Raw genomic sequence first — 18828 nt, 5'->3', positions numbered from 1 at the left:
ATTACTCCCATTCAATTACTCTCAGTAATCCAAACAAACCCTAATAATAATTAAAAATCCTATCACATGCATATGCTTGCAAAAACAACAAATATAAAACACAAAAATAAGATACAATAAATAATGAAACACGTTATTTAAAACTAAATAAAACAATTAAATTTAGTTGTTCGTAATTGTGTTATTATAAATCTTGAGTCGATATCGATTTAACTTATGACATCAACTCAATCAAATATATTATTAATATATACAACTGATTAAAAACAATAAAATGTGCATAATCAAAATTAAAATGTATAAATATATCTAAATGTAACTTCAATTTGGTAGTGAGAGAGTTCAAATCACACTATAGTATACATATTTTTTATAATTTAACAGCTAAACCGGTGATCCAGAAGGTAACATCAACTTAATAACACAAAAATAATAATATATAGATTAATAGAACACAAAAATAATAATATAGATACAAATGCTATATAGTATTGATATTTCCATTCTAATGTTTAAATTTAATTTTTTATTATTTAAATAAATGCTCAAGACATCAACTTATTTGACTAGTAACATAATAAAATATTTAACGCTAACGAATTAACATTATATCATTTTGATGTTAATAAATAACCATAAAAATTTTAATTTTCATAAAAATACAATGAATAATATAATATTATAATAAAACTTTACTTATAAATATATTAAATTAATAATTTCTGTTAGAAAATATATAATACAACAAACCCAAACCAAATCTGAACCTGAAACAAATTTGATTCATAAAACTTATAAACCAAAATTATCCAAACAAAATTGGGTTTTTAATTTATAAATACAAAATTATAAACTTCTACAGTGCGGAAATAAAAACTTCATATTTAAATGAGTGAAAGTAACTTTAATATAAAAATAAAAACAGTTTTTAAAAAATAAAAATAAAAATGATGAACCAAACCGATTCAAACCGGTGAAAGGTTCGGTCCGATTTGATTTCAATTTGGATCTTTAAAAACCAAAATACCGTATAATAATTGCAAATATATTCCATAATCGATTTTAACAAACACCACTCAGTAGAAAATGGAGCAAAACAGAACTTGCAAGTATTACCACCAGAGCTTACAAGGCTTACAAACAAAAACGAAACAATCCGATTATTAACATCGATACAGGCATTCTATAGCAGCTTCCTGAGCTTTAAAATCAGACCTGCATTTTTCTTGATGCTCGTATGAGCATCGAGGGACTTATGCAACATGTAATGCTGATAAGAGAACGGTTGTATTCTCGATTCAAGACGAACAGCAACATCATCCAATGACAGAATGAATAAATACTACATGCAGATTAACCCAAGTACTTTAACATCAATGCATGTGACCAAACATACTCCAGTAATTTTCATACTGGGCAATCAATTTCCAAAGATTCCAATGCAAATCTTTCAAGCATGTAATACTGATAAGAAAACAGTAGCAACCATTGAAAGACAAGAAAGGATACATGCAACATGCAGCAACATTAACCAGAGTATTTTAACATCAATGCAATCATAATGTGTGCCATAGGTGGACTAAGCTTAACCTATGATGTGGCAAAATATGAGACATTGTGATTTTGTAACCAATCACACTCAGGTTATTTTCATATTGTGCCAAGTGTGATTTTTCCAAAAGGTTTTAAAGCAAATCTTTCAAAAGCACAACAATAGATCTCTCACCAGACCATGTCAAGTATGAAAACAACTGAGAAGAAACCAGTAAAATATTTGAGGCTAAGTACTTGTTATTTCTAACAGAAGTTTCCCGTTAAAACAACGACAACTCAAAATGGACAAGTAGAAAAATCGAACGAAAAAAACAGAAATGTGCAGCCAACAGTAGTATTTTTTCCCCACTTGGCAAGTGTAGCAACATATCTAAGTCCATAGTAACATTGTCACTAGAATAGATGAGTTGATTCCAAAGTACAAAACCTAACTAATAGATAAAACCAGAATCAACATTAAAATCTTTTCCAGATTAGATGGCTGACACAATGATGCATCTATGATCCATAAAGACCGGAAATACCATAGCATTAATACAACTGGACACTGATCATGAGAAGGTAGAGTAACTCGATAACCGCAGCAACATGAGGACGACAAGACTGACTTTCAGACACCCATACTGAGCAACGCTGGACGACGACTCTGGACCTTCTCAACCCTCAAACATGTCCTAGTACTCACTGGAACAGTAGATAATAAAAAATCAATGGCAAGAAAGAGAAAAAAGAAAGAGTAACTAAGGTAACATTCATGAGTGTGTGTAGTGTGTACTACAATTCACTGAATATAGGAATAGTTGAAAATACTTGAGTGAAATTGAGAGAAGGGATAGCTCGAACAATTCTTTAACCAGGGATAATTTGAAGTATTGAAAACTAACTGCGTTCTTAATTTGTACAAATGTGGTCAACAAAAACAACTTCAAGTAACAAACCAGACAATAGAGAAAATGCATCAGACCACGAACCTGATCGCTTTCATTTGCTGTTGGTGAGGGGGACTTCTTTGACTCAGCCGGTTTTTCAGCCCCACAATTTTGTCTGTTGCACTTTGTCCTAAAAGGATAGTTAATATTGCTACATTTCTCACACTTCCAGCTTCCCTCGGGCATTTTTTGTTCTAAAAAGCACAAAATACATATGCATTAAATTACAGAACATAAGACAATGATTTTTACAAATTTAAAAGAACTCACTTGAATTTTTATCTTGTTTTGCAGCCTGCAATTACAAGACAAAATCGTTATAAATAAAAAATTGAATCATAACACAAAAAATGTAGTGCAGTATTTTATATGTTTTTCGGTTTTCAAAATACCAAAGGCAACTTAAACAACAAAGAGTAGTTAAGCTGTGTTAACATGGAATATATAAAAATAAATCAACAAAAACCTGAGGCCCAGGCTTAGGTGTGTTGCATTTCCGCATGTTACAGACAGTTCTAAAAGAGAAGTTAATATTCCCACATTTAGGGCATGTCCAATCATTATCACGTGTAGCATCTACGAAAGGTTCGAAGAAAAGTTAATCAAATTGTTGCACAAAATTGTTGTATTGCCCAGAAAATAACCTCTTTTAACATAAAAAGTAGAGAAATTACATACCAGCACCCTTTTTCTGCGATTTATCATCTGGAAAAAACCCTGGCCTTGGTCCCTGTAGGTGAAAATATACATTATATCATAAACTTCAATTTGCATATAAAAGACTGTTGCTCCGCCAAAAGTTTAAAAATTATAGTCCAAAAAAAATAGGAAAAATCTAGAACTAATCCGCAGTATGCCTATTGGTGATAAGAAATGCTTTTACTGAAGTCTTAAATGCAGATAAATCCATCCATACTTAACACAGAATTGCTAACCATCAATACATCAAGTAAATAAAGTTTCCGATTCCAAACGCAGAAAATGTGCAATTACAAACATAGATAAATGCTACTAAACACTAAACTAAAAATTCTTAACATCTTAACGAAAAGTCATTTGAAACTAGCAATAAACTTCTGAACATACCATTGGAGGGGGACCCATGGGCAAGCCCAAGCCATACCGGTCCATCAAAGGAGGCATGCCATACATCCCACCTGGAAAAGAGTAATTAACAACTTACTAATGTGATATTTTAATACCTTACTTAAAGTGACCAATATATGCATGGAAATGGCTGAGCACACTTTACAGCTAAGAAAGAATTATATTCAAGTGTTCCTATGTCAAGAATTTACTAGCACACAAGTACAAACAGGAGAGTACAATGAGTAAAACAAAAGGAATAGCAACTAAAACTGACAAAAACAAATTACCGATACCATTTCCAATCATAGAGCCACCAGAATAAGGGGGTGGTCCAGACATATGCAAAGGCTGAAAGGGACTGCCACCGGGAAGACGATTGCCATAATTGTAATGATAAGCTGATCCTCCAGAAAAAGGAGCTTCATATGGAGGAATAGAAGGACCATTGAAGAGGGAAGACCCATAAGGTGGTACACCCATATACATTGAAGATGGTGCACCAGGACCTACGTAAGGAGCAGATGATGAGTAATTCTGTGGGGCTTGTAGAGGCTTGGCGGCAGATTTCTGCAAGGAAAAAATATACCATCTTAACCTTAGAAAAATGGGAGAATAAGAAACAAAGGGGAGGGGGATAACTTCAGGCGAGATAACAAACAAATTGAAAAGGGGTATTATCAACAGATTTTTTAAAGAAAATTGATTACATGGACAGACTGAAGCAAAGAATACAATTCGGTACTACATAACACACACTCTACTCTTTTTCCACTATGTTAGCACAGAACCAATTATTATATTCATTAATACAACATGCTAGGCCACATATTCCCAAGAATACACCATGTTAAAAAAATTTCAATTAACAATAATTCAATCTGAGCCAAAACTACAACAATAAAAATCCATCCAATTCAAAACTTCAAACAGCTACACGATGAGGCCGAATAGCCCAATGATATCAATACTTACAGAATTATGATCAGCTGGCCTGGGTTGAGTGCAATTGCGCATATTACAAGTAGTCCTAAATGAAAAATTGACATTCCCACAACTAGGGCATGTCCAATCATCTTCCCTACGACTACCTACAAATTTCAACCAAAAAGAAATCACAACAATTCCCAAAATCAAACACAAACAAAAAGAACACTAAACACAATACATTAACATACCATCCGTTCTAGCACGCTTGGCAGCCGAAGAATTTCTATTATCAACCTGAACCCACAAAAAATCAAAACAAAGAAAAATCAAATCACCTTACACAATATCCCAAACATCATATAATAAGCTATAAAATCCAAAACAACCCTAGTTTTTCGCTTAACGAATTGAAAATTCAATGTAAAATTTACGTTAGATCTATTGGGATTGATCAATGGATAACAAAAAAGGGGGAAATTTAAGAGAATTGGAATGAAAGAATACCTGAGACATTTGAGACAGTGATAAACGGAGATATGAATTACGATTTTGAAGGTTCGTGAATGGAGAGCGAAAGGGAGAGAGGGAAAGAGGCAACGAAATTGGGGGAATTATTTGCCCTAAAAATAATTAAATGCGGTGACGAGTGGGTAACAAAAAATAGAAGGTAATAGGCAGGCCGGATCGAGGCTCGATGTAAAAATAAATAAATAAATAATCTGGAGTTTAAATCCAGCCCACCTAAAAAGCATATGCTATTATTTAAAAATAATTAAATATATTTTTATGATTAAATTTAAATAAAAATATTTAAAATTTAATTTATTTAAATTCAAGTCCGACGGTTGAAAAAATATTTTATCCAAGCCCGAACCAAGGTAAGTCACCCACCAATCCATGAATAACTCTAGTATAAAAGGGAGATTTTATCATTTTAATAGGGTTAATATTTATTTGGTATTTAAATAAAAAAATTTCATTTAGACTATTTATAAATTATTAAATTATTAAATTTTAAATTAAAAATTATAAAATTACACTTTTCCTTCAAAAAATAATAATAATAATTTGATTTAATATTTTAAAAATTATAAGATATAGATTATTAAAATAATAAAATTATATTTTTATTATTGTAAAAATATACAATTTAATTCCGCTCAAAAATTTCGATTCTACCCTTGCTAATTAAATACCTATATTTTTTAAATAGAACATACGAGTCAAACATTAAATTAATAAATTATGAATTTAGTTGATGTACTTCAATTTGAATTTATTAACAAAAAATAATATGATTTTTAATAAATATTATGTAAAAATAACAAGTTAATTTCATTTTATACATTTAATATTATGTTTATTGTATTTTTTTATAAATTAAAAATTATCATTTTATCTGAAATTTTAAAATTTTGAAAAAAATCACAAAACTAAAAATGATGAAATTATTTCACGATATACTAAAATTTTAACTTTAATAATATTTAAAAATGTTTTCATAAAATCAAGTACTATTTTTAAGGTAAAACGTAAAGAAGTCACCATATCTCTATCTCCATCAAAAGAGCTTACCTCGTGATACGTGTCCTTTTGTTTTTTAATTATAATTATAATGGTTTATTATGGTAAAATTTGAGTTTTAATTTTTTAAATTTTAAATTTAATGTGATATAAATTGAATATCAAATTTTACAATCGTTAATTTTAAAAATTACTATTCTAAACAAAATAAATTGAAATATATATTATTAAAAATAACTCATATCAATATTATTATACAATTCCTTTTTTTCACAAGTAACTGATAAACTAACTAACTATATTTTTACTACAACACATTACTTCCGATAATTATAATTATTATTTATAAAATTTTAAATATATATATAAAGGATTTCCCAGGCGAAGCTGGGAAAATATACTAGTTTTAATTCAAAGGGACGTTAAATCAAATAAGAAAAAGGAAAAATAAACGAAAAATCATCATAATTGTCAACTCAGTCCATTTTTTTTCTGAGACCGTTTAAAAACAAATGGACTTCAACAATAAATAAACCTCCAAATCTCGAAATCCCATGCAAAACCCCTAAACTATTGAAGCAAATCCAGCTGGGAATACAAGGAAAAACACGGCCGCTGTAGCAACCAGTAGCGCCGCCGTGGAACCGACGAAGTGGGGACCAAGCTTGATTCCACTGGATTTGCTATCGGTTTTATCGGCCGCGGAAGACGGCGTTGCGGTGGTTGTTGAAGTACTGGGTGTCGTTGCTTTAGAGGAGGAGTTGGTGAAGATGGCGGCGTCTGGTGAGCTCGGAGATAACCCAAGAAGCTCTGATTTTTTTCATTCAATTGAAGACAAAAAGGAAAATAATAACTTATGATTATTTTTATATTTAAATTAGTAAAAAATATCACAAAAGATAAAAGAAAATATTCTGAAAAAATAATTAAATCAGACCGATGATCAAATCAACTAAATAATTAATTTTATCGGTTTTAGGTTCAATATTCAATCTCAAGGGTGAAGTGATCAAATCAACTAAATAATTAATTTATCGGTTTTAGGTTAAAAGTTAAAATAATTTTCTAATAATTTTGTAAAACGGTAAAATAAAATTTTAATTTTTATAATCTATATATTTATTATTTTAAAAATTAAATGAAATTTTATAATTTTAAGAAGAGTTAAAATATAATTTTATTTTTATTCATTTAAAATTTTAAAAATTCTAAAAACTTAAATAATAATTTTATATTTTAAGGTCCTACCAGTCCCTTTAGATTCATCACTAGGTTTGGTCAGTTTGATTAAATAGATGATATGATAGGTCTAATTCTAAAATTAAAGTAAGGCCAACGTTAGAAAAATCTATCCAATCATGCCATATAATTACCAAAATACCCTAAAATAATTACATTTAAAAACAATTTAATATAATAAAATTAAAATTTTATTTTATTTTATTTAGTGAAAAAGATAATTTTATTTTTAAAATTAATCAATATATGTCTTTTGAAAAGAAAGTAAAACACGACTTACAATACACACTTTTAAATCAAGGATACAAACGGTAACTTTTCATTGATTCACACTGAAAATGTGCTTTTAGGTTAATGATATAGGGGCAAATTTAGGGCCTCACAAGAGCGCAATCCTCTAAAATTAAATTTTATTATTTTAATTTTTAAAATTTTTAAAATCTTAAATTAATAAAAATAAAATTACATTTTAATTTTTAAAATAATAAAAATAATAAAATTTAAATTTAAATTTTTAAAAATTATAAAAATAAAAAATGTAATTTCCTACCCTTATATTTTCTCTAAGACTATTTTTACTCTCTCTCTAAAATCAGCATATTTTAATAAATTTCAAAAGAAATAAAAACAGCATAAATTCTCAAAATATTTTTAAAAAATCAGCATATTTTGATAAATCGGCCTAGTAAAAATGTGTGCATGTTATCCAAATTTGAGATCATACAAGTGCAAAAAAAATGTTTAATTTCTCTTTTTTTAAGCTGGATCGGACACGAATATCGAAGAGGGATTTAAGGAAAAAAATTTAAAAAGCTAACTTACTTGGGCAATCACTGACGCTAGCGTTCTTCAATTGACAAGCCGACGGTAACTGAAACAGCTTATCTTCTTGAACACCTAAGCTTTTGAGATTTTGAGCACCGGAAGTTTGTGTTTGTTGCAAAATATAACACAAACATTTGGGTTTATTCTCTTTAATCCCCGCCACTGAATTACAACACTCCTTCGACGGCGACGCTGCTTTTCCTTGAGCAAAGCTTAAGCAAGTCATCACGCTCTGGAAATCTTTGCTGCACTCATTCGCTAACCCACTCTCGTCAGCCGCCGTAACCACCGTCGCGGCGAAAACCACCATCAAGGCCAAAACAATAAAACCCCTTTTCATCATCTTTCTTCACTGCTCTACTTTTTTTTTTTTTTTAAAGATCGAAATGCATGGCCGTTGGGATTTATAGAAGAAAGATGCGAGGGAAAGGAGGGTAAATAGCACTCAAAGTCATTAAACTATTAATAAATTTATATTTTAATTAGTTAACTACAAAAAATTATAAAATGGTCGAAGTATTTGAAAATTTTTATTTAAGTTTTTTTGACTATTAAAATTGTTGTATAGTTTTTTTTATTCTCACCACTTGAATTAATTAAACGCTCTCATTCCTCTCCTCTTCTGTTGTTTAGTGTTTTGTAATAAAAAATTTTAAACGTTACAAATATGTAAATTAAAATCTAAATAGTTTTCTTTTATAATTTCCGACACTAATTATCAAATAAGTATGTTACTTTACTCCTCAATTGGTACTGATTTACTATATTAATCGTTAAATCGTCAATTGTAACTCGCTAACAGATTTTATAAAAAAAATTTAACAACCTAATTACTTAAAGAGTTGACTATTCAAATGTTTTTATTTAAGTTACTAGGCAATTACGATTTTTTAAAAAATTGACTAATAATCTCCAAGTAATGATTTAACAATTAGTATGGTGGATCATTACTATAAAAAATATAACATATTTTAGATTTTTGTTAGAAAATTCAATAAATATTTCATATTTTTTAAATTAAGTGATTAAAACGTAAATATAATAATAAAATAATGGCATTCCGTGAAATTTACCCTGGCGAAATATTAAATGATTTAGAGTATCCAAAATATTAAATGATACAGATTGTAGTTGATGATTTGATGTGAGCCTTTGATGGGAAGTGTGTGGTCCATGATGTGGGAAATGACGGTTGTGATGTTTTGATTTTAATGGGGATGGGTTCGGGTAGTTGGGCGGCTCTGAAATATGAAATAAATTCACGCATAATAAGACTTGAAAAAGATTAATTGTCGGTTTCAGAAGAAAAAATGGGGGTTTTAAAATCATGCTGAGCTGGCATGTCTACCACGTGTCTGAAGACATTCCACGTGACTGGGCTTGATGGATTTGTGTGATATCTCGCTTAATTAATTATAAAAATATATTTTAATTAAAAGTAAAAAGTTGGAAAGTAGAATCTAATCAATAAAATGCACAACGGATAAAAACCGGATTAACCTAAAAACAATAAGACAAAATCCACCCATGGTGAATATGAGACTCGTACTTTTAAAACTCACATATCACAACATGTTCATGGTAAAACTTAAAAATTTACATATTTTAATCGTGCATAATAAATCTCGAACTAAAATACTCAACACCTAAGACTTGTGTCTTTATTAACTAAGCTAATATCAGATTTTAATATATTTAAATAATTATTATTTTTAATTTAATTAGCTAGACCTAAAATTCCATTACAATAAATTATAAATTTTAATTTTATAAATATATAAATATTAATTTATAAAATAAAATTTAATATTTTATTTATTAATTTGGACTATTTGAGTTCTTAATCTATTTGTTTTTAGCCTTTGACCTTTCTAAATTGAAACAAAAATTACCTTCTAAATAATAATTTTGCATTGGTTAAATTGAGCATACTGATAAATTAATTAACACTAAATAAATAATAATAAAACTAATTAAATTTATAATAATTATATAAAATTGATAAATTAATTTATATCAAATTAAATTATAATGAAAATACATATTTAAATAACTTTCAATTTATACATAAAATATTTTATTTTATTTTATTCTATTTTATGCCTAAAAGCTCTTAACATAAATTAAAATATTATATTAATACTATAACTTAGCTCCAATTGTTGTTTTACGAACCAAACCGGGTCAACTTGTTGATCTAGAAATCATTTAGAGTATCGATTTAAAAAAAAATTTTAAATTGATTGAGTCGTGAATCGATATAAACCAATTTACTCGAGTTACCAATTTTTTTTTTTAACTTTAATAACCATTTACACGATTAAACCGTTAAACCGAAAACCTAACTTCAAATTTGGTTTGATTTAACATATGAACACAATAAATGGACAGAGACGTCCCTCAAAATAGAGACCGCACAGCTGATACATAGTTGGCCTGAATTAAATTCAGCTTTCTAATACCTTACCTTTTGTTTCCATATTTATTTTATATTAAATTGGAATAATTATGTTTTCTCCCTTTAGCAAATAATAATTTTATCTAACCAATTTAAATTATTAGTGAGTTTAAAATCGAATTAGATGATTTGACTCTTAGATATGTTCATTTTTAATCAGTTCAATTCTTGATATTTTTAAGACTCTAGATAAAATAATAAAATAGAGTTTTAATGTCCTTAAAAGTTTGAGAAAAAAAAATTAGGCCCCTTTTAAAAATAGGTAAAAAAATTTGGACCCTTAAAAATTCGAAAATAATATTTTAGACCTCTTTTAGCCTTACGCCCTGGACAATCAGACCTCCAAACAACCCTAGGCCTGGGCCTATTTTTAACTAGAAGTATAGTCGAAGGGGCATATAGGGGTTTTGACCCAAATGAAAAAAATTAGTTTATAATCCCTCCCATCATTTAAAGAAGAAAATTAAAATGGGATAATTGTGCTTTAGACCTTTCAAAGTCCATACTTTTATAGGTTAATACATTGTAAAATTATAGTTTGTTTTTAAAAATAAAAAAAATTTGTTTACTCTTCTTAAAAACTATAAAGATGTAAATCAGTACAATGGTGAAATTACAATCTAATTTATAAAAATATATAACTCAATCTCGACACCGTTCGATTTTATGTTTGTAAACCCTTTCTTTCGTTGTAACGTAGTTATTTACTTGTAAAATAAATTGTATAAAAACAATACAGATTATAAACGATGTATGTCTAATGTAGTGTGAAACATCATAGGAGCTAGAGGGGCCTAGGCACCTTAGTTTTTTGGAAAATTTTAATTATGCACTTCAATTTTATTAAATCATTTAAATTTTCAGAAATTTTATATTTTAAAAATAATTCAGTCTCTTAAAATTTTTGAAATTTTTAGTTGATCTCTACATAACTTAATGATACATTCTAATGTTGGATTGATCAAATAGAACTACTAGAATTAACTCAACGCAAAAATATATATTTAAATTTGCATCGTAATAAATTTGTGTTCCGAGGAAGAACCCACACATTCACATTGTACATAAAACTCGAAATGAAATACTTGAAATCTTAAAACATCAACTTTTGTCTATACTACCAAAACCTCATTAATTATTTATAATTTTTTGGGGATAAACCATAATTTGGGATTTGAATTTTTTTAAGTTAAGTCTTAAACTTGACAATTGTTTTCATATTAGAGTCTAAATTTTAGGGGTTTTAAAGAAATATCAGGAATTAACTTGTATAACAAAAAGTTTAAGCCCAAACGTGAGAATAATTGCGAAGCTCATGACTTAATTTGAACAAAAGAATAGCTTAGACTCCAGTATGAGAACAGTTATCAGATCTAGAGTCTAATTTTTAAAAAAAAGTTCAAACACCAAATTAAAAATAATTACCAAATTTAGGGTCCAAAAACGATTTAACCCTTTAATTTTTATGTGCACGATTTCCCACGATTTTTTTCTTCCAAAATCACCATAATCTAATAAAATATATGAAAAATCTCCTAACGATATGGTTTTTTCCTCTAAATAAAGCATGAAATTAACATTCGATTTTGGAAGTCACACGCTGCTTTCCCATTCTCGAACTCACCTTATCTCGGCTGCCACCGCCATATCTGCCTCCTTATCCGCCAATGAAAACGATAAAAACCCGGTTCACACTTTTAAAACCCTCCATAGGTCTAACCTACATCATTGTTTATTCATATTCATTCCCAATATATTTGTAATCTATTTAGATTTAGTCTTAATTTGATTGGTACGAATATTATTATCAATACAGGAGGACATGAGGTCGAGTGCATTAAATCGCATTCCTTCAATTTATAGGTTGAAGAAAAATTATCAATCAGAATTTATAATGAGTTTATTAAAAAAAAGATATTCGAACGATAAAAAGAACTATTGGGTGATATTTTGTAACTTATAATAATTGGATTTGCAACTTTTAATTTTTTATATGGGTTTTCTTTTGGACCGTAATTATATCTTGGCATTATGACTTATTTGGAGTCAAACTTTATAAAAATATATAACATTTTATTTATTTTTTCGTCTCTTGTATTATTTGTATATTCAATGTTAGTAAAGTTAACAAAAGTTAATTTTTTCATTCATTTTAGGTGGTTTGACAAATAACACAAATTTAAGGTCTAAAAAAAGTGAAAAATTAAATTATCAGTCAATTAAACCCCACGGTTTTTTAATAAACTACATCATCGGTAATTAAATTATGAGTAAATTTTTATTTTGATCACTTAATTAATACTAAGTTATTCAAAAAAAAATCATGTAAATCACTATATTGTTAAAATAGATACTAAACTGACTTTCTTTGTTCGCATTGCATGCATTAATCCAAAACTCTTTTCCACCTTCTCTTCTACAATTTAGTTTTTTTTTTCATGAAACAACTTTGGATGTTACGAATTTACAAACCAAAAATCAAACAACATATTTCCTTGATATTTGACACTAACAGTCAAATAGAATTGAGTATAAGGTATGTTCGGTATTTGATCTACCGTACCAATCATCGAATTGTCTCTTGGAACTCGTTGGCTGAACTTTTTTTAAATAAAAATATTTGAATAGTTTAGTGACCTAAATAAAAACTTTCAAATAATTCAATGACTAAATTGTAACTTATTTAGTTAAGGGATCAAAACGAAAACTTAATCGTATTTTAGTGACTAATGATATAGTTTATCATTCTTTTTCATGGAAACTATCATTTTTTTTTTATAAGGATGATTCAAACTCAAATTATTCTTTGGAAAGTGAATATTCGGTTAATAAACAAAATTATCCAAATTATTTAGGCATCAAATTAATTTTTTAAATATCAAGTAGAATATTCATTATACTTAAAAATAAGATAAACTACATAAATAATCACCTAATTATAAAAAAAATCATTTTAGACCTCAAAAATAAAGAAAAAAGTTACAATTTAAGTACTCACGTTATATAATTCAATCATTTTGGTTACTCTTATTAAAATCACAAACAATAAACTGATGTGATGGTTAAAAATCAATATAATAACAATTTTAATTTTCAACTTTTACATATTATATAAATTCAATCATAATTTTAAAAAATTAGCCCTCAATTTATCCTAATTCTAAAAATACAAAGAGATATATAAAAATAAATAATATTTTAAAAATATATAATAATAATTTTATAGTTTATATTAACATTCATATTAATATATTAAATAAAATAAAAATCCTTTTCTTCTCTACCTCTCCTCGCCCCCACCGTCCCCACTGTCTCCCTGTCCCTCCCACCACCCCACTCCACCCCACCCCGTCTCCATCTCCCACTCTCCCCGCACCACAGGACGGACATGGTCAAAACCATTGAGGAAGACCTTGTAGATATTCATACAGATGACACTGTATACTACACCTTGTTATCTAATATATATGGTGAGGAAGGAATTTGAGAAGGTGAGATCATTAATGAAAGGCATAGGTCTTAGGAAGGTCTTAGGAAGGTGAGATAATTTTATTTAATATTAATATGAAATTTGTTATTATATTTTTTAAAAATATGTATTTATTTTATATATTTTAAATTTATTATTACGTTTTAAAAAATTATGTATTTTTATATATTTTGATTTTTCATATGATTAAATTGATATAATATGTAAAAATTAAGAGTTAAATTTATTATTGTACTAATATTTTTAATTATCACATCAATTTATTGTTTGTAATTTTAACGAAATGAACAAAATAATCTAACTCTATAATATGACATTAGTGCTTAAATTACAAATATTTTATTTTATGTGCTTAAAATAAAAATTGTTGATAGCAAGTTGATTATCAGTGGACTTTACCCACCACCAATTGTGCTAACTTCTCTTCAAAATTCCACTCTTGTTTTAATATTCATTAATTTTTGAAGTACAAAATTGATGTGTAATGGTATTCTAGTCTAAGGTTATGATTAAGGCCGCCATCTAAGGACTAAATTGGACTCAAAAGACAAAAAAAAGAAGAAGTTATAGGTTTAATCACAAGTCAATTAATACATTAATTTTCAGTTGAATTTATATATTTTCAATATTTTCGGTTCAATTTATGATTCAAAGGTATATCGTATTTCCATATTTAAATATATTATTTATTATTATTTTCACGATGTTACGTTTTAGCCGTTTATGTTAATGCGTTGTAATATTAAGAATAATCATTAGTTTGATTGCTTTTGAAAGGTTGTTAGTCAAATTCAAATCTTTTTAAAAAGTTGAGGGCTAAATTTAGCTAAAAGAAATAATGATCAAATTGACAAAAATATAAATATTAAGGACTTAATTTATCATTATGCCTAAATTAATTTTTCATATGTATTAATATATTTCAATCATAAAAATTGAACCAATATTTATTTAATTACATTTTCTTGAAATCCCAACAAATGTGGAGAATAATTATAGTTAATATGTTAAAACTAACTCTTGATTCACTTTAATTGAGTTTAAAGTTTTATTTGATAAACCTTAATTTTTAAGTATTGAATTTAATTTATAAAATATATTTTATATATTTTAGGTTTAGGACATAAACAGTATTATTATATCTCGTTCTTTTTGATATAATACTTAGAACTAGATATAGTTCTTTCCCAATTCATAAATAGAAGGATAATGTGTTTTAGTGCACCGAACCCATATCATCCTCAGATAACAATAATACCCATGTCAATTGAACTAAAACTCAATTGACAAACATAATCAACAATTATATTAAAATTTTGAATGAATTATATGTTTTAAAAATTTCTAAATATAAAAAAAAGAACATCGAAATTTTATCAAGTGGCAAATTTTACTATTAAATAAATAAATTTAATTTATATGTTATTAAAAAATTCAAATAACGTCAAATTAGAATAAATGTAGCATTTCCTTATTTGATTTTTAGTATAAAGTTAAATTTAATTTTAATTGTTTATCAATTTGATCATTATTATTTTTAAGCTAAATTTAGTCATTAGCCTTTTAAATAGAGTCGAATTATTGTTCTTTTAATGAAAATACAGATTAAAATGCTAAATTTTTAAATATGGCAACCCACATACTTCATTTAAAAAATATTATTTTAATGAATTTTTTATAAAATTTAAATTATTTGTTGTCGTGGCATATAAGATTAATAATACCATGTCAACATGCAATACACGTATGTCACATGGGTTGTTACACCAATATTATTAAAAAAATAAAGTTTTGATCAATATTTTCATTCAAAAAATCGATTTAACTCTTTTTAAAATTTAATTATCAAATTTAACTCAAAAATTTAAAAATATATAAACACTAAGGTTTAAATTTTATATCATACATTGATTTTTTAATTATACAATTATTAAATTAATCTATTAAGATTAATTTGTCTCAATCTTATAGAGAAAGACCTACCAATTACATCCACATAAATAAAATAAAGGCTTAATATAATATTTGATATTTAAATTTGACATTTTTTTAATTTGGCATCTAAACTTTTTGGGTCCAAATTAATACCTAAATTTAACATTTTTTCTTAATTTTGTACTTAAACTTTTTTAGGTTCAATTGATACTTAAATTTATTAAATGTTATACAAATTACGTAAAACACTAATGGTGTTAAATTTTTTGTTATGCTACAAAAATATTGTCATTATTAGAGGAATTTCACGTTAAAAAATATATATTGAGTTATGCTAAACAAATTAATATTAAATAAGATTTTTAAAACCCCAAATTAAAAAAAATTCATTATTTTCAATTAATTAAATAATTGGTTAAATAAATAAAACTAAAAGTAGTGAATATATAAAAAATATCATATCATCTCATCACATATTGGTTATACATTGATTATTTTGTTACTTCATAAAAAATAACATTGTTAGTATATTAGAGTAATTTGTAAAATGTTTGACAAGTACCAAATCGAACAAAATAAAGATTATGTACCAAATTAAGAAAAAGAGTCAAGTTTAGGTACCAAATTGGACTCTCAAAAAGTTTAAGTACAAATTTAAGAAAAAATGTCAAGTTTAGGTACCAAATTAAGAAAAGTGTCAAGTTTGGGTATCAAATTGGACAAAAAAATTTAGATACCAAATTAAGAAAAAGTGTGAAGTTCAAGTACCAAATGTTATATTAAGCTAAAAATAAATTAAAATAAAAAATTTAATAATTAACAACATTATTTTTATAAAATTTTAATTTTAAATAAAATAATAATTTCCAAATATATTTTCAAATTCTGCCCCGTATTTCACTTCAAGCTTCTTTCTTATATATGACTAAACTCAGCTTGCTTAAACCTTAAAAACCAACAAATCCCTTTATTTGATTTTAAAAAAATGAAAAGAGAAGAGATTATTAAGAATAGGCAATTCATCGCCGATAAGAAATGGTTTCTTCCGATTACAGTCGCCGGTCTTATCGCCGGAGCTCTACTTATTTCAAGCTCCATGAAAACCACCGATTACTCTCTTCTTTGCTCTCTCTCAAAATCCCGACCGGGAACTATCAACGAATTCTCCACCACGGTGGATCAACTCAAAGCTATCATCCATTACGCGACGTCACGTATCGTCCCTCAACAAAACTTCCGTGAGATCTCCGTTACATTCGACGTTCTCCAGAAACGATCTCCTTGCAATTTCCTCGTGTTCGGACTCGGTTACGACTCGCTGATGTGGACTTCACTTAACCCGGGAGGTAACACTTTGTTCCTCGAAGAAGATCCGAAATGGATCCAAACCGTTCTCAAAGATGCGCCGAGCCTCCGTGCACACGCCGTGAAGTACCGTACTCAGCTCAAACAAGCCAACTCTCTGCTCGCGCATTACAAATCGGAGCCGAACTGTCACCCTTCGAAAGCTTACTTGCGTGGCAACCATAAGTGTAAGCTAGCCTTGACGGGATTTCCCGATGAGTTTTACGATACGGAGTGGGATCTGATCATGATCGACGCACCGCGCGGGTATTTCGCGGAAGCTCCGGGGAGGATGGCGGCTATATACTCGGCGGCCGTTATGGCGAGGAACCGGAAAGGTTCCGGCGCGACGCACGTGTTCTTGCACGACGTTGATCGGAAAGTGGAGAAGGGTTTCGCCAGAGAATTTTTGTGCAAGAAGTACTTAGTGAAAAGCGTGGGAAGATTATGGCATTTCGAGATCCCGCCTGCTGCTAACTTGAGCAGCCATGCAGGTCATCGATTTTGCTAAAATGCACCCTTTTGTTTTAAAAATATTAAACTTATTACTATTATTATTAATTATTAATTATTATTTTTTATTTTTATTTTATTTTCCTTTTTGTAAATAAAATATTTTAATATTTGATAATTTGACACGTATTATATATAATGATAAATTATATACTTTTTTAAAGTAGCTTTTTTTTATAATTATTATATTTTTAATAATAGTTGTAGGTGAAATATGATTGTGTTGTCCTGTCTGTTGGTTCCACTTGATTGTTTCAGACAATAAAAGCCTACCAGTTTTTACTTCGGTTAAATTTTACAATTATATTATGCATAAATTATAGATTTAGTTCTTATTTTTGAGATAAAACAACATTTAATTTAGAAAATATAGATTAAATACACAATTTACACATAGTGCAAGATTAATAATACAATTTAACCAAACGAACTTAATTGCTATGTTTTGTTGAGGATTAAAATTTCAAATTTTAAAAAATACATAAACTAAAATCGACCAATTTGAAAAAATATAAGAATTAAAATTAACTAATTTTGAGTACAATGACTAAATTTATAATTTACATATAGTACAAGGAGTAGATTCAAAACCTGTATATAGTATAAGGACTAATAGTAGAATTTTACCATTGACGCACATACGTAGAAGTCTCAACTTGGTTACTGATAAGTCAACAATAGTCGTTGAAAAGGAAATTCCACTTGTATTAGTGGAAATGCTTGCTCTTTAATAGTAAAAAGATTGACAATAGATTTGATATTTATATATATAGTTTTTAATATGTGAATTAAATAATATTATTAATCTAATATTAAATATTCAAAATTCAAAAATTAAATAATATATGTGAATATTAGAATCTATTATCTGTGAATTTAAATAATAAATATATTCTATTTTCATTTATTATATTCGAAAATTTAGGATATTTAAATCCAGAAAGATCTTATAGAATATTTGCCTATATTTGATTTTGCATGGTTGACTACCATCCCTATCA

The 18828-nt window shown here is 27.6% G+C and overlaps 3 protein-coding genes across 6 annotated transcripts; 1 reads left to right on the top strand and 2 right to left on the bottom strand.

Moving 5' to 3' along the window:
• Positions 1–1773: 1773 nt before the first annotated feature.
• On the bottom strand, positions 1774–5201 carry LOC108457655 (ranBP2-type zinc finger protein At1g67325). Of its 4 annotated transcripts, none has more exons than XM_017756714.2 (10): positions 5004–5200; positions 4748–4793; positions 4545–4660; positions 3860–4139; positions 3570–3640; positions 3162–3213; positions 2950–3059; positions 2754–2778; positions 2526–2677; positions 1774–2238 (listed from the first exon to the last, which is right to left on the bottom strand). In XM_017756714.2, exons 1-10 carry the CDS (start codon positions 5010–5012, stop codon positions 2236–2238), a joined length of 864 nt encoding a protein of 287 aa, XP_017612203.1. In that variant the 5' UTR covers positions 5013–5200; the 3' UTR covers positions 1774–2235. The 4 variants fall into 4 exon arrangements, with proteins under 4 accessions (XP_017612203.1, XP_017612204.1, XP_052882613.1 ...); XM_017756715.2 differs by having other exon boundaries at positions 3866–4139; positions 5004–5199; XM_053026653.1 differs by having other exon boundaries at positions 1774–2677; positions 3866–4139; positions 5004–5201.
• A 1143-nt stretch (positions 5202–6344) lies between these two features.
• On the bottom strand, positions 6345–8491 carry LOC108457671 (non-specific lipid transfer protein GPI-anchored 1). Its single transcript, XM_017756733.2, has 2 exons — positions 8085–8491; positions 6345–6833 (listed from the first exon to the last, which is right to left on the bottom strand). The coding sequence occupies exons 1-2, from the start codon at positions 8428–8430 to the stop codon at positions 6589–6591; spliced, it is 591 nt and encodes a 196-aa protein (XP_017612222.1). The 5' UTR covers positions 8431–8491; the 3' UTR covers positions 6345–6588.
• Positions 8492–16879: 8388 nt separating this feature from the next.
• Positions 16880–18120, top strand: LOC108459876 (probable methyltransferase At1g27930). The gene has a single exon (XM_017759271.2). It carries the CDS (start codon positions 16956–16958, stop codon positions 17823–17825), a length of 870 nt encoding a protein of 289 aa, XP_017614760.1. The 5' UTR covers positions 16880–16955; the 3' UTR covers positions 17826–18120.
• Positions 18121–18828: the final 708 nt, after the last annotated feature.

The sequence above is a fragment of the Gossypium arboreum genome, chromosome 4, assembly GCF_025698485.1.
Source record: "Gossypium arboreum isolate Shixiya-1 chromosome 4, ASM2569848v2, whole genome shotgun sequence".
Lineage (NCBI taxonomy): Eukaryota > Viridiplantae > Streptophyta > Magnoliopsida > Malvales > Malvaceae > Gossypium > Gossypium arboreum.
Note: the sequence above shows the minus strand (reverse complement) of the source record. Positions and strands in the feature narration are given on the sequence as shown.